The 20,714-nt window shown below is 44.9% G+C and overlaps 1 protein-coding gene, 1 long non-coding RNA gene and 1 pseudogene across 2 annotated transcripts; all 3 read left to right on the plus strand.

Moving 5' to 3' along the window:
• Positions 1–4,922: 4,922 nt before the first annotated feature.
• LOC109944433 (uncharacterized) lies at positions 4,923–8,606 on the plus strand (annotated as a pseudogene).
• Positions 8,607–9,151: 545 nt separating this feature from the next.
• LOC109944620 (uncharacterized) lies at positions 9,152–9,772 on the plus strand. The gene is made up of 3 exons (XR_002267744.1): positions 9,152–9,325; positions 9,408–9,467; positions 9,701–9,772. It is a non-coding gene; the product is annotated as an uncharacterized lncRNA (long non-coding RNA).
• Positions 9,773–18,190: 8,418 nt separating this feature from the next.
• LOC103648046 (UPF0481 protein At3g47200) lies at positions 18,191–19,944 on the plus strand. The gene is made up of 2 exons (XM_008672551.3): positions 18,191–18,855; positions 18,930–19,944. The coding sequence occupies exons 1-2, from the start codon at positions 18,196–18,198 to the stop codon at positions 19,686–19,688; spliced, it is 1,419 nt and encodes a 472-aa protein (XP_008670773.2). The 5' UTR covers positions 18,191–18,195; the 3' UTR covers positions 19,689–19,944.
• Positions 19,945–20,714: the final 770 nt, after the last annotated feature.

Raw genomic sequence — 20,714 nt, forward strand, 5'->3', positions numbered from 1 at the left:
TCCGCTTCGGGAGTCTCGAGTTCATGTCCCTCGACGGCAGCTACGACATGGTGCTCCTCCCCCCGCAGCGCGACATCAACAATGACGGTCGTCAGCTCGCCCGGCGGTGGCGAACTCGACGACGTTTTCCCCCCGTGGCAGAAGAACAGCATCCGGGTTTGTCCCGCCACACTCCTCGCCGCAGGAGGAGACGGGGCAACCGTGGCCAGGCAGGAGGCGGCACCTCGTCGGCTGTCGAGCGAGTCGACGACGCCGGCACCCCAGTGGGGGACATGTCGGGCGTTGTTCTCGCACCCGAGACAACGGCGGATGTCGTTTCCCCGCAACGTGCCAACCCCAAGCGGACTGATGACGCCAGCACTCTCGCGAAGGACTTGCTGGACGTTAACCTCGTACCTGAGATAACGGTGCAGTCCGTCCCCGACGCGACTTCGCCACCGTCCATCGATCAAGAGGTACCGTCTGTTTTCCACCCTGTGCCTTTTAGATTCAGCTTCGATCCACCAAGCGACCCCGCTTCGGTGAGCGCTTTCGTAAAGGCATACCCTAACCTTCTGGGGTACCATATGTGGTCAACTTGGGACCGACTGACGGCCGTCTCAACCTACGGGCCCCCGGGTTCCGAGGAAGAGGACGGTCCCGACTCTGGTTGGGATTTCTCCGGGCTCAGTAATCCCAGTGCCATGCGAGACTTCATGACCGCATGTGACTACTGCCTCTCCGATTGCTCCAATGATGGCCACAACCTTGACGACGAGGGTTGTGGCCCAAGTCGCGAATGTTTCCACGTCGATCTAGGGGGTCACGACGAAGGCAACCACCTCGGTATGCCAGAAGATGACGATCCCCCTGGGCTTGCGCCTCGCGTTGACATCCTGCAGGAGCTAGCTATGTTCCCAGTCCCTGCGGGGGGTCAGGACACACAGCTCGAGCAAATCCACGAGATGCAGGCCAAGCTCGATGAGGAAGCAGGGCAACTTGTGCAGCTCCGGCAAAACATCAAGCAGGAGTGGGCAGGCCGAGCACTCGCCGGAGAAGCGCGTCATCTGGCCCGTGACGTCCAACGTCGTATCATTGACGATGCGAGGGCAAGGCTGCCCCCGGCCTCCAGCGGGGTCAGCCAGAATCTGGCTGCAGCGGCAATACTACTCCGAGCAATGCCGGAGCCATCCACCACCGAGGGGCGGCGTATCCAAGGAGAACTCAAGAATCTCCTGGAGGATGCCGCGGTCCGACGGGCCGAAAGCTCTGCCTCCCGAAGGCAAGGGTGCCCCCCGGAGCATCGCACAACGACTTCCCGACTCATGCAGGAGGCCTCGGTCCACACCGGGCGCACGCGGACGCGACGCCTGCAGCCCCGGATCGCCTCGGCAACGAGCACCACCGCCGCGATCGTCGAGCCCGCCTTGATGAGAAGGTGCGCCGAGGCTACCACCCCAGGTGTGGGGGACGCTACGACAGTGAGGAGGATCGGAGCCCCCCGCCCGAACCATCAGGTCCGCAAGCTTTCAGCCGGGCCATACGACTATAGATGGCCAAAAAGCACGAGGCCCGTGAGCCCGGCACGAAGCCCGCTTTTTGGGCCCGGTCCGAGCCCGGCACGGTAGAATAAGCGGGCGGGCTTGGACAGGAAACTAGGCACGACAGGCTAGCCCGGCACGGCCCGTTTACCTCTAAGCCCGTTAAGCCCGTTTTTTTACACTAAAACGTGCTTACCGGCCCGTTTAGCCCGCTTTTCGGCCCGTTTTTTCGTGCTAAACGGGCCGGCCCGGCCCGTTTAGGCCCGCTGCGGGCCGGGCTTGGACAGAAAATTAAGCCCGCTGGCTCAGCAGGCCCGGCCCGGTTTTGGCCGGGCTTCACCGGGCCTGGGCCGGGCCGGGCCGGGCGGCCCGTTTGGCCATCTCTACATGTATATCATGTACTCGGGTAACAACCTCCCTCTACTTTATGTTGGAATTAGGCCCATTAGTGTATTGTCCAATTCAATAAGGAAGCCAAGGTGGTGTGGCGATGACATGAAACTTTAGTTCTCATATCGCCCATCTAGATAGAAGAAAACCCGGCTTATATATGTGAGTGTTCCATACTCTTTACATGAGACAAATAAAGGGCTATAGAGGTTGTCACACGCGCGCTCGCTTGCGTTTCGTGTTATTTATCACGTTTTTCCCTCTGTAATAATTAACAATTGTGTTGCCTTATTCTTAATCTACATCATTTGAGAACAAGTAACCGATAATACTAAAGGCATGTACAACCCTGAGACGGTGGCTCGGTTTTCTATGTACAGAAGACTTTTAAGAAATGACATGATACAACCTGAGACACTAGACAATAAATACAGTTAAGATACAATATGTATGGAGATTCGTGTAGTAACGAGCTCTTTGTGAAGACCCTATGTCATGTATTTTTTTAATTAGCTCCATAGAGATCCCTTAAAAGACTCCATATTAAATGAGATTGTACATGTCCTAATGCCTTCTACGATGGTGTGACATTTAAAATAAGTTAAAATCGGTACCGAAATTTAATTCAGTACTGAGTTAAAAATGAACCGATACTAGAACAAGTACTGATGTTCTGGAACAGAAGCCTCATTATCTAGTAGTAACACCCCCACACCTCTGGTTAGCGCAGTCAGTGCCGGCCCTGGCGGGGGTCGAGCAGTGCCCCCGACCAGGGCCCCCAGATTAATGGGGCCTCATTTTAGGTACTAAATATCAGTACATATATACAGATATATAGTGTATATTGTATATGTATGTTTGTGGGCTCTACAGAACTTTTAAAGACCTAATTATAAATCAACAACACGGCAACAACAAGCAAGATGTAGCTCATCAATTTTAATTTTTATATTCTAGTAGAAGTACTTCGTAGTCTCAGGCCCATCTGCCTAGACTCTTAGTCGCAGACAGACAGACGGTCGTGCTCTCTCCTCTCGATAGCCAACACACGATATTGGGTACGACTGCGCTTTCGTCTTGCCCTACATAGCAAACACAAAACTAACATGACCTGATCGATCGAACATATTATATTCATTTAATCACTGTTCGAGGTAACATTCTTTTGAGTCATCTGGACACATATATATGTCGTATTTTTCTACGAGATGTTATATTATATTTTAGTTACTTTGTATTTAATATGAACACTGTTTTCAAATATACATAAATATTTATTAACAATATATATGTGCATTATAATTATGTGTAGTAATTAATATTATCGAGGGTCTTCATTATAAGTCTTGTCCCGGACCTCTAAAATGTCAGGACCGGCACTGAGCGCAGTAGCTGAGGCAGAATTCAGCATCATCATCGTCATGACAACTTACCTTGCTACCTCAATGTATACTGGTGTCGATTATTTACCAAAGAAAATTACAAATCCGTGCACTAATTCTCCAAACTTTCCAAGATCCTCCAGAATTTTGGCCAACATTTTGACATTGAGCAAATTTATTTGCACAGACCCGGTTTGACATGCTTGATTTGTTTACGTGGCCACCAGGCCATCGCGGTTCCATGCATGGAGATGCGCAAGCAGCCAATGGATGACATGACAGATCTTGAGAGCTCTTGTTCATGCACGTGCAAGTCTTTCCTCCCCTTCTTGATTTAATTGTTTCCTCATTTGTGATAGGAAACCAATGATCATGATCGATACCTTCCCTAACCTCTACTCTATCCTCTAGCGCATCATACTTTCTTTCTAGATCTCTTGCATGTTCACAGCATTCCCATCCATGGCCTGCCTTTTGACATATATTCCTCGCTTCCTCTGTGTCCCAGCCAGCGAAAAAACAAAAGCCCAGCCATCAATGCATCTCCATTCATCGATCCACCTTGTATACTCTACCTATCGCTCAAAAAGTTAGGGATTATTTGGTTTCTATAGACTAATTTTCAGTCTATGTTTTTTATTATATTTTAGTCCATATTTAACAATTTAGGGACTAAAATAAAATAAAATAAAGAGACTAAAAATTAGTCACTAGAAATTAAATATCCTCTTAATTTATGTAATTATCTTGAATCATTGTTTTATAGAATAAGTCATTATTCTTATATTTCGCAGATGTATAGAAAAGAGGGAAAAATTATGACATTAAATAAGTAAACTGTGAAAAAATATTTTATGATGTGCAACACATCTAGTGTAAAAAAAATATGGTGCTAATATACTAACATCAAATCCTGTCGCTCCACCATCTATGTCCGAGTGTAACTTCACCTGGGGACGATGCCTTATTTGTGTGAAAATGTAGAGGTTGTTTAGAAAGTAGTCTAAGAGAGGAGATATGATTGCACTTAGTTGTAGATGGTAGATCAGATAGACAAAATTTGATGTTAACATGTTATCATCCTAATTCTTTTTTACACTACATATGTTATCATCCTAATTCTTTTTTACACTACATATGTTGTCCCATATGGACCACCCGCTGGGTCCGCCCTGGATGTATCTATAATAGTAACTAGTCAGACGATGTCCGTGCGTTGCTACGGCTTCTATATATAAAAATATATGTGTTTCGTTGGTTAGTTGTGTGTAGATGTAGAGCTAACAACCATCGATATTTAAACTCTCCGATGGATTGCCAATGTTTAAACTATAAAAAACCGATGATGTGGCTACTGGTCTCCTTTTTCCGCTATAAAATCATGCACAACAGGAAAACAATAAACATCTGACGGCTATGTTATCTCCGACGGTTTCCATGCAAGTCATCGGAGATAAGCTCGGCGTCTAACGGTCGTCAGACATAAGGTAGTACATCCAACGGTCTGTCTGACAGCCGTCAGAGATAAGCTTATGTCCGACGGCTGTCAGACAGGCCGTCGGACATAAGCTTATCTCCAACAACTGTCAGAGCAAGGCCGTCGGAATTAAGTGATTTTAATCCCACGACGATGAAACCGGTCGTTTCATTCTATCTGCAACGCCGCCGCTCACTCCGGTCGCCGCACAAGTCACCGCCGCCGCAGCACTCCGGCCACCCCTCCGCGCTTCCGCCGCCCCGTCGAGCCCCTGTCGGCCCCACGCCGCCTTGCCCCTGCCTCGGCCGCCCCGTCGTGTCCACGCCAGCGCCGGCCCGCCCAGCCCCGGCTATCCTGTCCCGTCGCCCACCACCGGTGCCGCCTCGTCGCCACCAGCCGCAGCCCCGTCCCCGCACTCCCCGCCCGCTAAGTGAGTATTTTTAGTATTATTTTTGTATATGCTAATATTTTTTGTAGTTGTCATTTTTTATTATTAAATAATTAGTATGGTAAATATTGTTTAGCTTGTTATGTCCGATGGCCAGAATTTGATTATGTAATTAATTTAGTTTGTTTTAGTTTACTTAGTGGTGCTTAGATAATTTAAACTTTTAATTTTTGAGGGTAATTATTATGCCCTCGGAAATAAGGTCATTTTATATGATTTGTCACACGTGACAATGTTATTTAGTGGTGCCTATATAATTTAAACTTTTAATTTTCGAGGGTAATTATTATGCCCTCAGAAATAAGGTTATTTTATATAATTTAATGTCCCGTAAAATGATTTTTCTATATAATATTGTATTAGTGTGGTTTATTATATTAGGGGCGTGATTTACATAACTAATCAAGTTAACGTCTCGTATCTAGTATGGAGGAGGATCGTCGATGGATGTATAAAGGTTGGAAGAAAAGAGGTGCTCTATCAAGTGAGTGGGTTGTCAAGACTGACGCGTTTCTCGACCATGCTTTTGCTCGGCCAGAGACTGGAACCGATGTTAGGTACCCTTATAGCAAGTGTCGGAACATTTATTTCCATGATAGGAGGACTATGTCGATAGATCTTTATAAGAACGGTTATATGCCAGGCTATGAGGAGTGGGTGCACCATGGTGAGGACCCACCTCTTCATACTGTATCGGAAGTTCAGTCACATGAAGAGGGGACTACGATAGGATGGAAGAGATGCTTGACGATGTACGCCATTAGCTTCTACTCGTCGATTTGGAGAACCCCGGTCAACCCACCGATTATGAGGATCCACCTACGCCTGAGGTTCAGAAGTTCTTCGAGCTCCTTATGAACGTTTGGCAACGCACATGCACTAGTTTGAGATGCATTCTGGGTATGAATTGTTTTTACTAATTTAGTTATCCCATATATGGTTGCTTGTATGATAACACTATTCTTTTGCAGAAACGGTACAAGTTGCCGGAAGATGGATCATATGGTATGAACGCTCGTTACGTGTTTGAGTATAACGCGAACGATGTCGTTGCAGATGCAATGTACTATGCACGAATTCAGGCACCTCCCGCGTGTACCCCTTTGTGTTATGTGTTAAAATGAAAAACTTAGTGGTTAATATTTCATGTGCGTGTGTTATAGGGATTTTAGACACCTCCCGCTTCAGTTGCCGCACCTGGAGATGTGTCTGGTCAAGACAACACATCAAATTCTTAGGTCAACAACCTTTTCAACACCCAGAGTTCAGCCGGAGGAAGTGGCTATAACTCGAACCATCCAGGTGACGAATATGAGTGACAGTTCATCAAATGTGTTTGATTCGAAACTATGTCACTGTTCATGTCAAAGACTATGTGTCGAATTATGTCATTGTTTAATTTGGAACTATATGTTGACGTAAAAGACTTGTTGCAACTATTTAGGACTATATGTTTGTGAATGTGAATACTTGTGTGAATTGATGTTTGTGAATGTAATTGTGATTGTGAATATGTGCTTGTATATGAAATCTGTGTATATATATGAAATCTGTGATTTTTTCTGTAAATGTCAAGAATTTATAAAAAATAGGTTTTTTTGTAAGCGCTGAAATACATTATGTCCGACGGCATAAGAAAGTCATCGGACATAAGGTTTTATTATATCCGACGGCCTCAGGAAGACGTCGGACATAAGGGTTTATTATCTCCGACGGTCTCCTTAGGCCGTCGGACATAAGCGTTGTGGGGTCAACGACCGTTAAAACCGTTACCGCATATTATCGCCAACGACCACAAGTAGCCGTCGAAAATAAGGTTATTTTCGACCTTTTATGGTCGAGGGACAGATACCGTCGGAGATAAGCCTTTGGCCGCCAGATATAGTTTATTTTCGACGGCTGAGTGCTTAGTGGTGTGTTCGTCCCTAATTTAACTTGGTCCTGGCTCCTCGAGCGAGACGCACACGGTCTATTTTTTTATTTATTTTTTGTTAATGATCGATCGTGACATGTCATCGCAAAGTAAACAGTTTCGATTGTGATTGGTCGTGGTACCGCTGCACCGTAATTTCGAACAAATCGACCGTAGGTCGTCTGACTTCAGAGTTCCGACACGAAGGGATCGGATCAGCCATGTGTGCATGTACATGTCTCTTTGCCGGGCATGCACCTAGCACGGGCCCCGTTGCATGCAATGCAAGTAACCGCATATGCATGCCTACACACGACACGATACGATGCCTATCTTTTTTCTTATTCACATGCGTGAGCCTTTGATTCTGGATCTAAAGGTTGTTAAGACGTTTTAGCATGTTTACACATGGAGAACCTTTTACACAGGATACGTTGCCATATATATATATATATATATATATATATATATATATATATATATATATATATAGTTATAGTATTAGGAGCTCTGGGCTCTCTCTAATTAGAGAAAGCCCTGACCCCCACTCAATCGATCGACCTAACATCATCTTTACGCTTTGTTGTACATAAGTTTACGCTTATTTTGCTGTAACACCATCGTATAAAACAGATCACACTATCCAGCCTTCCCGACGACGGCTGTTTGCAAGAAAAATAGGGTTTCAGTGGCGGCAGTTTTACCTCCACTCACGCTGCCATCGCCTCCGAGCCCCACTCCCCGATCCAGACAACCACCCCGCCCAGATCCGGATCCACCTAGCGCAGCACGGCCGTGGCTACCAGATCTCACAGCCTCCGCTTCTGCTTTCTTTTATGCAGGCGCCGGCGGGGGAGAGGGAGCTGCCGAGCAACGGGTCGCCGCCGGTGGTGGATGATACTGGCGTCCAGGTCGCGGCCGTACTACGGAAGTGGTCGTTCCGGACGATTCAGCACAGCAAGATCCGCACGCGCAGGGCCTCCGCGACCGCCGGATGCGGCTCTCGGTCGGGGTCGCGCGAGAGTTCTTGGCGCTGCAGGACCGCCTCGGGTTCGACAAGGCCAGCAAGACCCTGAACTGGCTCCTCGCCCAGTCCAAGCCGCCCATCGACTGCCTCGTCGACGCCGCCGACCAGGTGGCTGTAGTCACTGGAGGACGACCGACGCTGGTGAAGGGGAGAGAGCTGGGGAGCAACTCAAGCACTTGCTGTTTGACAGACTCGAGGTAGGAGCTAGCCACGGAAAGGGAAGAAGCAGAGGCAGTGACGACGGTTTTGATTGGCCACCGCCTCTTATTGAAGAACACAGCTGGGACTTCGCGCAGGGCTGGAGTGCTACTTCCAATATTGCTTGCAGGTCGAGGAGTTGATGAGATGCAACGGCGGAATGCCAAGGTGATTACTTGTATGCTATGCAAACATGCATAAAACATTGTATATAGGTGATTCCCATTACGTAATTAGGCTATATGGTTGGTTGCTAGCTATACAATACAAATAAATCAACTGGGTTCTCTATAAATCAATAGTCATGAGCCTGGGGTTGTGTTATCCACTTTTGGTTAATGGCAAGTAATAATCTTATCATAATTAGCTAGTGTTGTTTGTCAATTTTTCATATATATACTCGTGCTAATGATATTTGTTGCTTCATTCTGTACAATTATGAGACATTTTATATTTATATTTTTTTTGTTATGCATATATATTGGTTTTTAGTGTATATATATTATTTAAGTACATAACATTAAAAAACCAAAACATCTTTGAGTTTTTCTTTGGCATATGCTATCACTTTGGGACTGTAATTAACCAGTGCTTACTGCTTTGATCGCACTTAATGAAACTAAGCATTTAAAGTCTGGTTAAAAAGATTTGATATTGTTAAATATTGTTATAACAAGGTCTACAACAACGCTTAACTGCTGGAATTTCTTCTGGCTTCTTATTTAAGGTCTATTTGTAAACAGGTCATGTAAATAATTGTAGATGGGACAAAAGTCTGAACTGTTCTAAATGTGTCACGTATTGCTTTCAGGTTCTCTTTCCAGATCACAATTTAATTATTTAATTTTTTGTTTATTTTTTATCATTTAAAGATTCTAGGAGTTGGGAAGACCACTTCTCAACAAGAAATAAAGAAGGCGTATCACAAATTGGCTCTGCGCCTCCACCCAGATAAGAATCCTGGGGATGAGGTAGTATCTCAACCATAAACAAGAATGTTTTTTACCTTTTAGACTCAAGCAATATTTTTATGGATCTTCCTTTTTCATCTAGGCATTGGTGGGAGAAGCAGCAAACAATCTTCAGGAGTACTTCAGAACAATGTACAAGAAAGTATGGTTGCTTCTATATTAATTGTAGGCTAATGTTGTCTATTAATTTACAATGATATTTTTAGGGAAATACAGTAGCGAGAACTCTGTTGTGGCATAAAACTAGCTCTGTTGCTCTGTCTCTAAAAGAATACCCTTTTGGCTTGTTCAGATGTATAGCCAGAGTGACAGTATTTTGGGGACAGGTTGTATATTTTTATATATAATGGTACTTAATTTAATCTATATTCCCAGGTCACGGAGGCTGACATTGAAGAATTTGAAGCTAAATATAGAGGGTCAGATTATGAGAAAACGGACTTGAAGGGCCTCTACACAAAATATAAGGGCAATATGAACAGGAATAATTATCTCTTATATCATATTGTAAAATCTGAAACGGTTCTCCTGTAGATGGTTAGCTTGCATTTTACACTACAATTAGCCTAGATCACTTCTTGTTGTATCTTACACCAATTTACGACATTTCTTGATGTGTTTTATGACAACCTCATGCACTGAGAGATACATTCGGTCTACATTTGTTATTATGAAACAGATGGACGATTTACGCTAAAATTCATACTCATTTACGTTGTTTTGGTTCACGATTTACACTTAAATCCGTCCGAGCCAGAACCCGCGCACGACCGATGGCGCGCGATTTTCACGCCGTAAATTTGGTATACGAAACAGGTATACGATTTACGCTAAATTGTGTACTCATTTACGCTATTTTAGCTCACGTTTTACGCTAAAATCTATTTGAGCAAAACCCGTGCACGATCGGACGCACGCGGTTATTACGCCGTAATTTCGGGACCCATTTACGGTTACGAAACAGATATAAGATTTACGCTAAATTTCGTACTCATTTACGTTGTTTTGGTTCATGTTTTACGCTAAAATATGTCCGAGTCAGAACCCGATCACGATGGGACGCGCGAGATTTTTACGCCGTAATTTTCAGGCCGCATTCGCCGTTTCAAAACAGATCTACGATTTACGCTAAAATTCGTAATTATTTACGCTGTTTTTGTTCGAGTTTTACGCTAAAATATGTCCAAGTAAGAACTCATGCTGGTAAGGGACGTGGCTATACCTGGCTGGGGCTTCCTGGTACTAATGGAAGCCCAGGGCTTCCATTACCTCGTCCCTATATATATATATATATATATATATATATATATATATATATATATATATATATATATATATATATATATATATATATATATATATATATATATATATATATATAGGAGCCCTGGGCTTCCAATAACTAAAGGAAGCCCGGGCCAGACAGTGCAATCCGGTCGAGCCGGACCACATCCGGACGTCTATAAAATAGGACCCGGAGTGCTAGGGTTCAATTTTTCATGCCCCATCTCGATTCATTAGCGACGGCGGTTGCCCGATAGCGCGCGCGCGACGGACCACGGCCAGTGGCTGCGGTGGCCGTGGCTCCCCGACCTCGACATGCGGTGGCGGCGGTTCCCAGGCCGACGGTGGCGGCCCCCGATCCAGAGGGCGAGCGGCGGCAGCGCCCTTGTGCGGCGACGACGGATCCCAGGCCGGTGGCCGCAACTCCATTACCTCGACGCGCGGTGGCGGAGGTTCCTCGATCCGCAGCGAGGCCCTTGTGCGGGCAAGCGGCGGCGTCCCCGAAGCCCCGAGGAGGCGGCACTTCCAAGGCCGACGAGCAAGCGACGCCCGTCGACGTGCGAGTAGCGACGGCGACGCATGAGGCGCGATGTTCGAGCGAGCGACGTCACGGAAGGGGCGAGATGCGCGCAGCTATGATCGCGCGTGACATCCTCCGATCCGGCGCATTTTTCTTTTCGTTTATTGTGTTTTATGCCTACCACATGTATTATTTACGCTAAAAACTGTATGATTTTATGCTTTAACACAGAGTTCGTATATCAGTTTACTGCATGCACATTGGAAAGACAATTCCTTGATTTATGTTGTTCTTAATTTGCGCGCATGCAATGGAAACTCCCACGATTTTGCCATAATTTTTGGATCTGTATAAAAATAGAAACCACATGCATGCGGCTGCCATGTTTTTCGGATCTGTCATAAAAATAGGATCGTAATAACAACCTACTAAAGCTATCAACCTCTAATTGACTCGGTATTTACGCTTATAATTGAGGAATTTTATGCTCAAAACTTAAGGTTTTTACGCTCCACCCGGAGATGCGTCCACCAGTGAACAACATGTCAGATTTTTTACGCAGTGTAAGGAATTGCATAAATACCTACACCGTGTAGTATAATTTGTTTCAGTATACATCATAAACTAGTTCTAATGCGTTTAGTTGCATGGCTGTTGGAGGGATCCTATATTTATGAAGCAAATAAAATATTAAATGTGATTTTTTGTTTCTATGCATGCAATTAATTTACTTTCATTGCATATTCTTTCCATCATAAATTCGTGTGCATGCAGCCTGTAGCAGATTTTTATGCAGTATACCGAATTGCATAATTATCTACACAGTGTAGCATATTTAGTATCAGTATATAGCATAAAATGGTCATTACGAGTTTTAGTTGCATGTCTGTTGCAGCGATCCTAAATTTATGGAGGAAATAAAGCATTTAAAATAAAAACCGCCACACATATCTTTCCTAAATTTACGCGCATGCAAGGGAACGTGTTTGACTCATGCATGCATTTTGCCATAATTTTAGGATCTGTATAACCGCATGCATGCGACTGCCATATTTTTCGGATCTGCCATAAAAATAGGATCGTAATAACAACCTACTAGAGCTATCAACCTCTCACATTGGCTCGGTATATACGCTTATAATTGAGGGATTTTATGCTCAAAACTTAAGGTTATTACGCTCCAACCCGGAGGTGCGTCCACCAGTGAACAACATGCCAGATTTTTTACGCAGTGTAACGAATTGCATAAATACCTACACCATGTAGTATAATTTGTATCAGTATATGTCATAAACTAGATTTAATGTGTTTTAGCTGCATGGTTGTTGGAGGGACCTTATATTTATGAAGGAAATAAAACATTAAATACAATTTTTTGTTTCTATGCGTGTAATTCATTTCCTTTCATTGCACATTTTTTATCATAAATTCGTGTGCATGCAGCTGGTAACAGATTTTTACGCAGTATATCGAATTGCATAATTATTAACACAGTGTAGCATATTTAGTCTCAGTATATATCATAAAATGGTCCTTACGCGTCTAGCTGCATGGCTGTTGCAGCGATCCTAAATTTATGAAGGAAATAAAGGATTTTAAAAACAGAAACTGCCGCACACACTACACGACGGTTCACTTACAGCGACCTACGGTTGGTTGCTAAAACGGCCTTCAGCGACCTACGGTTGGTCGCTAAAAACCTTTAGCGACCCATAAGGATGGTCGCTGTAAGTGCCGTCGCTAAAGGCTTTAGCGACCGACATCTTTTTAGCGATCGACCGTCGGTTGCTAATATTGTATATTTAGCGACCAACCGTGGATTGCTATACTATCGATTTAGCAACCAACCGTAAGCCGTCATACTATACATTTAGCAACCAACAGAAAGTCACCCTTTTTACAGTTGTTATTAATAAAAATATACATTTAATTAAGCACCACAAATCATAGATTTTTATACACAAATCATAAAGACATACACAGTTAATCAGTATACCACAGTCGTAGATCCATCACATAAACACAAAAACACCACAATTATATATTCACAAAAGCATCACAATTATAATATCATTCACAACTAGATCAATTATAACATCACTAATGTTTCATATCACTCCAGCTATTGTTCAAAAGCCCAAACTACCAGCTCTTCTTTTAAATCAACGTTGAAACAGCAGATAGGAGCTGAGCAAGCTATGCTGAATATGCATTTCAACAGTGGAAGCATGAACATGGCTACATCAGTTCTTCTCGTCTTCTGTTTTGCTTGACGTAGTGGCGGCCTGGGTGCTTGACGTGGTGTGCTTTCGACTGTGGTGTGCTTGACGTAGTGGTGGCCTGGGTGCTAAGTGATCTACTAGCAGGACAAAGGCCAGCACCATTGAGAGAACGAGCAGGCTGTGCCCTTGATAAAGAATGAATGTACTCAATTGCAGCCTGAAAGAAAGTTAAAAGTGAGGGGCATGCCAACGAATCATAGTAGTCTGGGAAATAACATATTGTTAGAAAAAAGTGCTTTTACACTATTCATAAATTGATATATTCATAGTTAGTTTACTGCAGTGACTATCAAAAATTCAGAAGCAAAAGGTGGAAAGATTCATTCCCATGTGAGTAAAGCGGTACAGACATTTCAATTTTCATCGATAGGATTCAAATACCATGATCAACATATGGCAATGAATTTATATGGACTCTATTGCCTCCAGTATATCAAGTAGCACAGAGTAAATTGATAAAGAAAAAAAGGAAAAAGAAGAGACAGTGACTAGATAAGAACTAGGACATCACAGCCAATTTTTTTACAGTTTTCTACAAGATCTGGCTGTAGCAGAAAAATTACTGAATGACACGAAGATAAGGATTGTACATGAATCAGGAGAAACCAGTAAAATTAATGATATGGTTTCAGGATCTCAGATCAGTTCATATTTCCATACAAGAAATGAATGTGCAAGTCACAACATATCTGAAAAAAATCCATATACTTAAAGATTTCATATCAGTCTGCCAGATGACAAACTAACAACAAAGGCCTGACAACCAATTCAACAATATTTAAAATTCACCTAAACAATTCAGATTATCATACTAGTAAGCAATTCACCTAAAAATTCACCTAAACAATATTTAAAATTCATCTAAACTCTGCTCAGCCAGTAGCAAGTAAGCAATTCAGATTATCATACTAGTCACATAAGAGTGATAAGAGGAAACCTTCATTATCTGCTACATGACTATTTGAGACATAGCCCAGAGTTATGAATGAAATACCAATAATAAAATAGGTGGAGTATTTAAGATGGTGAAAGTCAATGGATTTTGGATCAATAATGTGAAGTATTGTTCTCATGAAGTATATCAACAAGACCCTTTTCGTACTTCATCATCCATCTTGCTCTATTTGCCATTTAACCCTGTAATAAGCCAATAAAGAAAACTGCAATAGGTCAGAAAACATCTACTGTATTTCTCTGACGAGGCCATGAGGGCGCTAAAACTAAAATGGATAAAATGCAAGGCAAAGAAAAAACCCACATTCCATTCACTACTGAAATTCTAACGCAAACACAATTGGCCCATAGCACTTCTATATCAAATTATCAAGTCAATGGCTGGTTGCATGGCATTCTTGTTGGAATAAGTCAGTTCTATTGGTACCAGGACAACTAACATATAGACCAGAACTTAATAGTATTCTCTAGCAGAAAAAGAAAAATATACAATTCAATCATGCTAAAAGCGAAGGAAGCATGAGCGCATGATAGAATGTGGTGTTAGCACTTAGCATATTTTTCCCATGCCATACATTTACATACGGTGAACAAAAATGTACATAAGAATAGGTCATCTTCAACTGATGTCTCATCCAGACCCGACTAGAATTTTATAGACCCCATTTATCATTGCCTGCATGATGTTATGGAAAAACAAACCTAAAAGGATATTGTTTTTTATCCAGGCCCAACTCGCGCGCGGGATTCCTACTAAAGCATAGCATGGATTACTATAACCACTATATTCAACCAGTCTTCAATAATAAAAAAATTAACTAATTCTATCAAGCCAAACAAGAATGACGCCAAACAATCAATTTACCACATGCAGATTTTTCTGGACAGCAGCACAGTAGTCAACGGTTTTGCTCATAACTTACAAAATATTCATCCAAAAGGGGTGAACAAGGACTTTCTAGAAAGCTTAGAAAGTCCTCTACAACTTTAATATTATCATCTCAAAGTGATTCAATGCTTAGCAAGGCCAAAAAGTATTAAAACGACAGTGCTGTCCAGATAGGGGCAGATTTCGACTACTCACTTCGAAAATCCATAACCAGAGATTTAGACATCCAAAACATGTGATCCTAAACTTTTTAGAAAGCTAATAAAATTGTCTACAACTCATTTATAACCATCTCAGATTAATTCAATGCATATCAAAGTCAGTTTACACAAACAGACTTCTCTGTCCAGATTTGGACAGATTCAGACTCTATAGTTCAAACAGCTGTAACTGGACTTATAGATCATCAAAAAGAGTGATCCAAAATTTGTTGGAACGCTTAAGAAAAGTACTAAAATTCTTCTACAATCACTAAGGACTGATTCTCATTTTAACTTAGCCAAACAATCCAATTTTCGTAACCTGTACTGAATTTGGACAAATTCTGAAACTGGACTTGGAAAAATCATAACTTCTAAACTACTAGACATATGACCATGAAATTTTAAAACAAGTAAGATGAAGAGGTTATCTACAACTTTTATATATAACATCTCTTCAGAAAACAAAGTTTACTTCCCTTAACTACCTACATTCTAAAACTGGACACAGTCCAAACAGCAAGTCCAAACAGCAAACATTCATTTTACTCCTATAATTATCATGGGCTTGGCACTTTCTAATCACATATATAGATTAGTTCTACTTTATAACCATGAATCCATCCACTTTACATAACCTAGTATTTTGAATCTACTCTCAGTCACATTATGTAATCAAAGAAGCAATTTAAGCGCACTATACACATACTTAAACAAGTTTATGGGAAGCACCACTACTACTCCCACATAATCATTTTAAATCTAAGGTTTATATGGCATAACAATCTTATAAGCATGGTCATAATCCTCCAAGTTATTCATCAAATCAACCAACAAGAGTACTACCATGAAAACCATGAAACGGCGAGGATCTCTGGTTCAAGCCTTCTATCGAACACCTAACAAACGTCGCACGGACCTCACCTGCTTATTCAAACATAGTACTACCATCTTCCTAAATCGCTGCAAAGGACACGCACCAATCAATCATCATCTCAACATCACACACATCATCCACATAGGGAGCAAAACCTAGTTGGCCTACCTTACCACCGGACGATCCGCGCGAGGCGTGGTGTTGACAACTAGCTGCGCGTAGCGACAACACATGGTTTAGACATTTCATCGAGCAGCTAGGGCACACAAACAGTGAGAACAGCAGGGTCTCACCAAAGGTCGACGACACCGTGGAACGGGCTACTGCTGTTGCAGCAGAGGAAGGGCGAGTGCAGGGGCTATGCTCAGCCACCAGGGAGGTGCTTAGCCATGGGAGACAGCAAGAGAGGGCGTTGGTGTCCAGGGAGCCATGGGAAAACTCGGCTAGGGTTTTTGAGGGAGGGCGAGCTCACCATGGTGAAGCTGCAGGCGGCCATGGGAAGGGGTGGAGCAGTGAGAGGCGACTAGAGGTGAGGGCGCCATGGCAGGCCTGCTGCAGGGGGGCGTCGAGCTGCAGCAGGGAGGGGCGGCCATGGGAGATGGGGCGAGCTCCAGGGCAGGGAGGAGAGGGCGCTGAAGCAGGGACGCGCGTGGGACAGAGAGCAGGGCGCGGCGACAAGCGCCATGGCTGAGGGCAGGGAGAAGACGCCGGCAGAGGAGGGAGATGAGGGAGGGAGAGGAGCGCGTGTGAGTGAGCCGCTCGGCTGGGCACGCTGGTGACGATGAAGACGGCGACCAGATCTTTTGCCCTGCTGCCCGAGCGGATGAGGCTGGCACACGCGGCAGGAGAAGATTTTTCTTTCAGAGATTTTTTTACTGTGCGAGACGATGAGGATCGGCTGGATATTTTCACTCTCCCATTTCTTTACACAAAGTTAAATGCAATTATCAATTACTCGCTTTCAGTTCTAATCACACTGGTCTGGTCTGTTTCGGACTGAAAACCATTTTCGTCGAGTTCCAATTAATTTGTTCGGGATAAAATCGTAAGAGTGGGTCGAGCTTCCAAATTCGTATTCTCTTAATCTATAAATTTTAAACGGACACAAGACTCGACATATCGCGAAATAAATACGCAAGATCGATGCGACTTTGAAAGTATGATCCTTTCGGAAGCGACGTCACGCATCGCTCACGCGGGCGAGAGGCTGTGCACTGTCCAGACACCGGTTAGCACGTGCCACGTGCCACGCCATGTCACAGAGAGACACGTGCTACGCAAGCGTGAAAGAATTTCAAATGAATTTTCAGGAACCACAGTTGATTTCAAAGATTAGAGTTTGGGTAAGACATCGATGGCTTAACCCCAAGCGATCAATGTTTACTTGTTTTAATTAATTTTTAGTCACTAACATCTACAGGTACGTTCAGGCTATAAGATTTGATAGTGATCCTTGCTCTATAGCGACCCACCGCTAGTCCCCGACGACATCTATAGCGACCAACTATAAGCTGTTAAATTTCTAGACTTTTAGCGACCAACCGACCGTTGCTACAAAAGGATTTAGCGACTGACCGTCGGTCCCTAACCTTTAGCAACCAACAGTTGGTATCTAATAAGGGTCGCTAAAGATCAACCGTCGTGTAGTGACATATCTTTCCTAAATTTATGCGCATGCATTGGATCGTGTTTGACTCATGCATGCATTCCTTTTTTTGCGCTAACAGACGTGGGACAGGTGGCGCACCCGACAGCCTGTTTGGACGCGCTGGTTGAACCAGTTTGCAGGGGTGATCGGCCTGGGCTTCTTTTAACTATTGGAGGTATATATATATATAGACTAGCTAGTTTAGTGGCTAGCTCCATGGATCTAGAAGGAGCTAGCTATAGCAACCAAATGATGGCATCAATGGCGGCCGGCGAGAGCGGCAGCAGCATGAGAAGAAGGGCCTGGGTGGTGGAGGTGGAGAAGACGCTGGACGAGGCGGACGCGTCGGTGGAGGTGTCACGGTGGCAGCTCCACTCCATCTACCGCGTGCCGGCGTGTATCAAGGACCTCAACCGCAAGGCGTACAAGCCGCAGGTGGTGTCGCTGGGCCCCTTCCACCACCGCCGCGACGGCGAACTCCTGCCCATGGAGGAGCACAAGAAGCGCGCGCTGCGGCACCTGCTCCGCCGATCCAAGCGCCCGCTGGAGGAGTTCGCGGCCGCCGTGGCGGACGTCGCGGGGCAGCTGGAGAGCGCGTACCTGGACCTGGGCGCCGAGTGGCGCGGCGCAGACGGGCGGGAGCGGTTCCTGGAGATGATGATCGTCGACGGCTGCTTCCTGCTGGAGGTCATCAAGGCCACCGAGATGGACGGGAGGAACGTCGTCAGCGACTACGCCCCCAACGACCCCATCTTCAGCCACCACGGGGTGCTCTACATGGTGCCCTACATCCGCCGCGACATGCTCATGCTCGAGAATCAGCTGCCCTTGCTCCTGCTTGAGAAGCTCGTCGCCGTCCAGACTGGCAAGCCTCCGGTACTACATACCATTATTATACATTCAGTGCATTTTCGACGTAAGTACTTGATATGGACGATGATGCCACGCAGAGCGCCGACGCGATCAACCGGATGGTGCTCAAGTTCATGTCGGGGTCCCCATCGGCGCGGCTGCCGCCGGGCAGCACGCTCGGGCTCCACCCGCTCGACCTGCGGCGCCGGAGCATGCTCTTCGGCCCGCAGCAGGCGCCCCAGCCGGTGTCACGGGACATGGCGCCGGAGACGACGGACATCATCCGGTCGGCGGTGGAGCTGTACGAGGCCGGGATCCGGTTCAGGAAGACCAGCTCGGACAGCCTCCACAACGTGCGGTTCCGCGGCGGCGTGCTGAGCATGCCGGCGGTGTCCGTGGACGACTCCACCGAGTACATGTTCCTCAACATGATGGCGTTCGAGCGGCTGCACGTCGGCGCAGGCAACGACGTCACGGCCTACGTCTTCTTCATGGACAGCATCATCGACTCGGCCAAGGACGTGGCGCTGCTCAGCACCAGCGGCATCATCCAGAACGCCGTCGGCAGCGACAAGGCGGTGGCCCAGCTGTTCAACAGCATCTCCAAGGACGTCGTGCTCGAGCCGCAGAGCTCGCTGGACGCTGTGCAACGGGAGGTCAACGCCTACTGCGGGAAGCCGTGGAACCTGTGGCGCGCCAATCTCATCCACACCTACTTCCGGAGCCCCTGGGCGTTCATGTCCCTCGCCGCCGCCGTCTTCCTACTCGTCATGACCGTCATGCAGACCGTCTACACCGTGCTGCCATTCTACCAGCAGGACCAAGGCAGCTCGCCGGCGGCACCGGCTCCATTGTGATCGATCTTGTAGCGCAGCTCTGTTGTGTTGTGTTTACCTGCATGCATGATGCAAAGCGTCGAAGAGTCTGCCGGCCGGCACCATGTACATTTGTTTGACTTGGTTCTTTCTTTCCCTTGATTTTCTGGAGGTGATGTTCAGTGTTGCGTAATGTTTTGGATTCCACATTTTTGCATTAATTCGTGAGGGGTTTTAATTGTTTTCCTTGGTTGGAACTTTAATTTGAATTGTTAATAAAATTGAAGAAGACTTCGAATTGCAAGAAGAAGAAAAATGTGATCCGTGAATGCTTCCATTAATTCGTTCGGGGGTGGATATTCCATCCATTTCGAATTGTTACTACATTTTCGATTTACTCTCCCAACTATTTGAGTGGACATTGCAAGATAAATAATGAGACACCTAGCGAATGATAAGTAATCAAAAGATGAGCCAATAAAATCTGTAGAGTAGTTTTTAGTTCCAGAGTTTAGTAGAATAGAGCCGCTCTATTTTTTGGCACCAATAACCAGAGCGTGTTGGCATTAAAATAATGTTAGTAAAAAATCGTCATGTTGACCATGAAACATTAAAACATTACTATAGATTAGCCTCGATCCATCTTTGTTACATACATGCGTCTTGCTACCATCCGAAGTGTGTTGCTAATATGGTCAAATTCAGATCTTTCCCGGGCGCTGGCACTGTCCACTACAACAGCTACAGTCATTTTCGGCGGCCAGAAGCCGCCGAAAATAAGCAGTTTCTGGCCGCCAAAAAAAACTGGCCGAAAATAAGGATTTATTTTCGGCGGCCAGGGCCTGACCGTTGAAAATAGCTTATTTCCGGCGGCTGGCTCCCTGGCCGCCGAAAATAATCTGTTATTTTTGGCGGCCAGACAGTCAGCCGCCAGAAATTAAAAATGCCGAAAATAAAATCTCTATTTTCGGCGGCCAGGGGGGCGCCAAAAATTACTAATTTCAGAGAAAAAAATTTGAAAAAAAACGAAAAATAACAGAATTTCATACAAAATTCATACAATAACAG

Source organism: Zea mays, chromosome 2 (genome assembly GCF_902167145.1).
Source record: "Zea mays cultivar B73 chromosome 2, Zm-B73-REFERENCE-NAM-5.0, whole genome shotgun sequence".
Classification (NCBI taxonomy): domain Eukaryota; kingdom Viridiplantae; phylum Streptophyta; class Magnoliopsida; order Poales; family Poaceae; genus Zea; species Zea mays.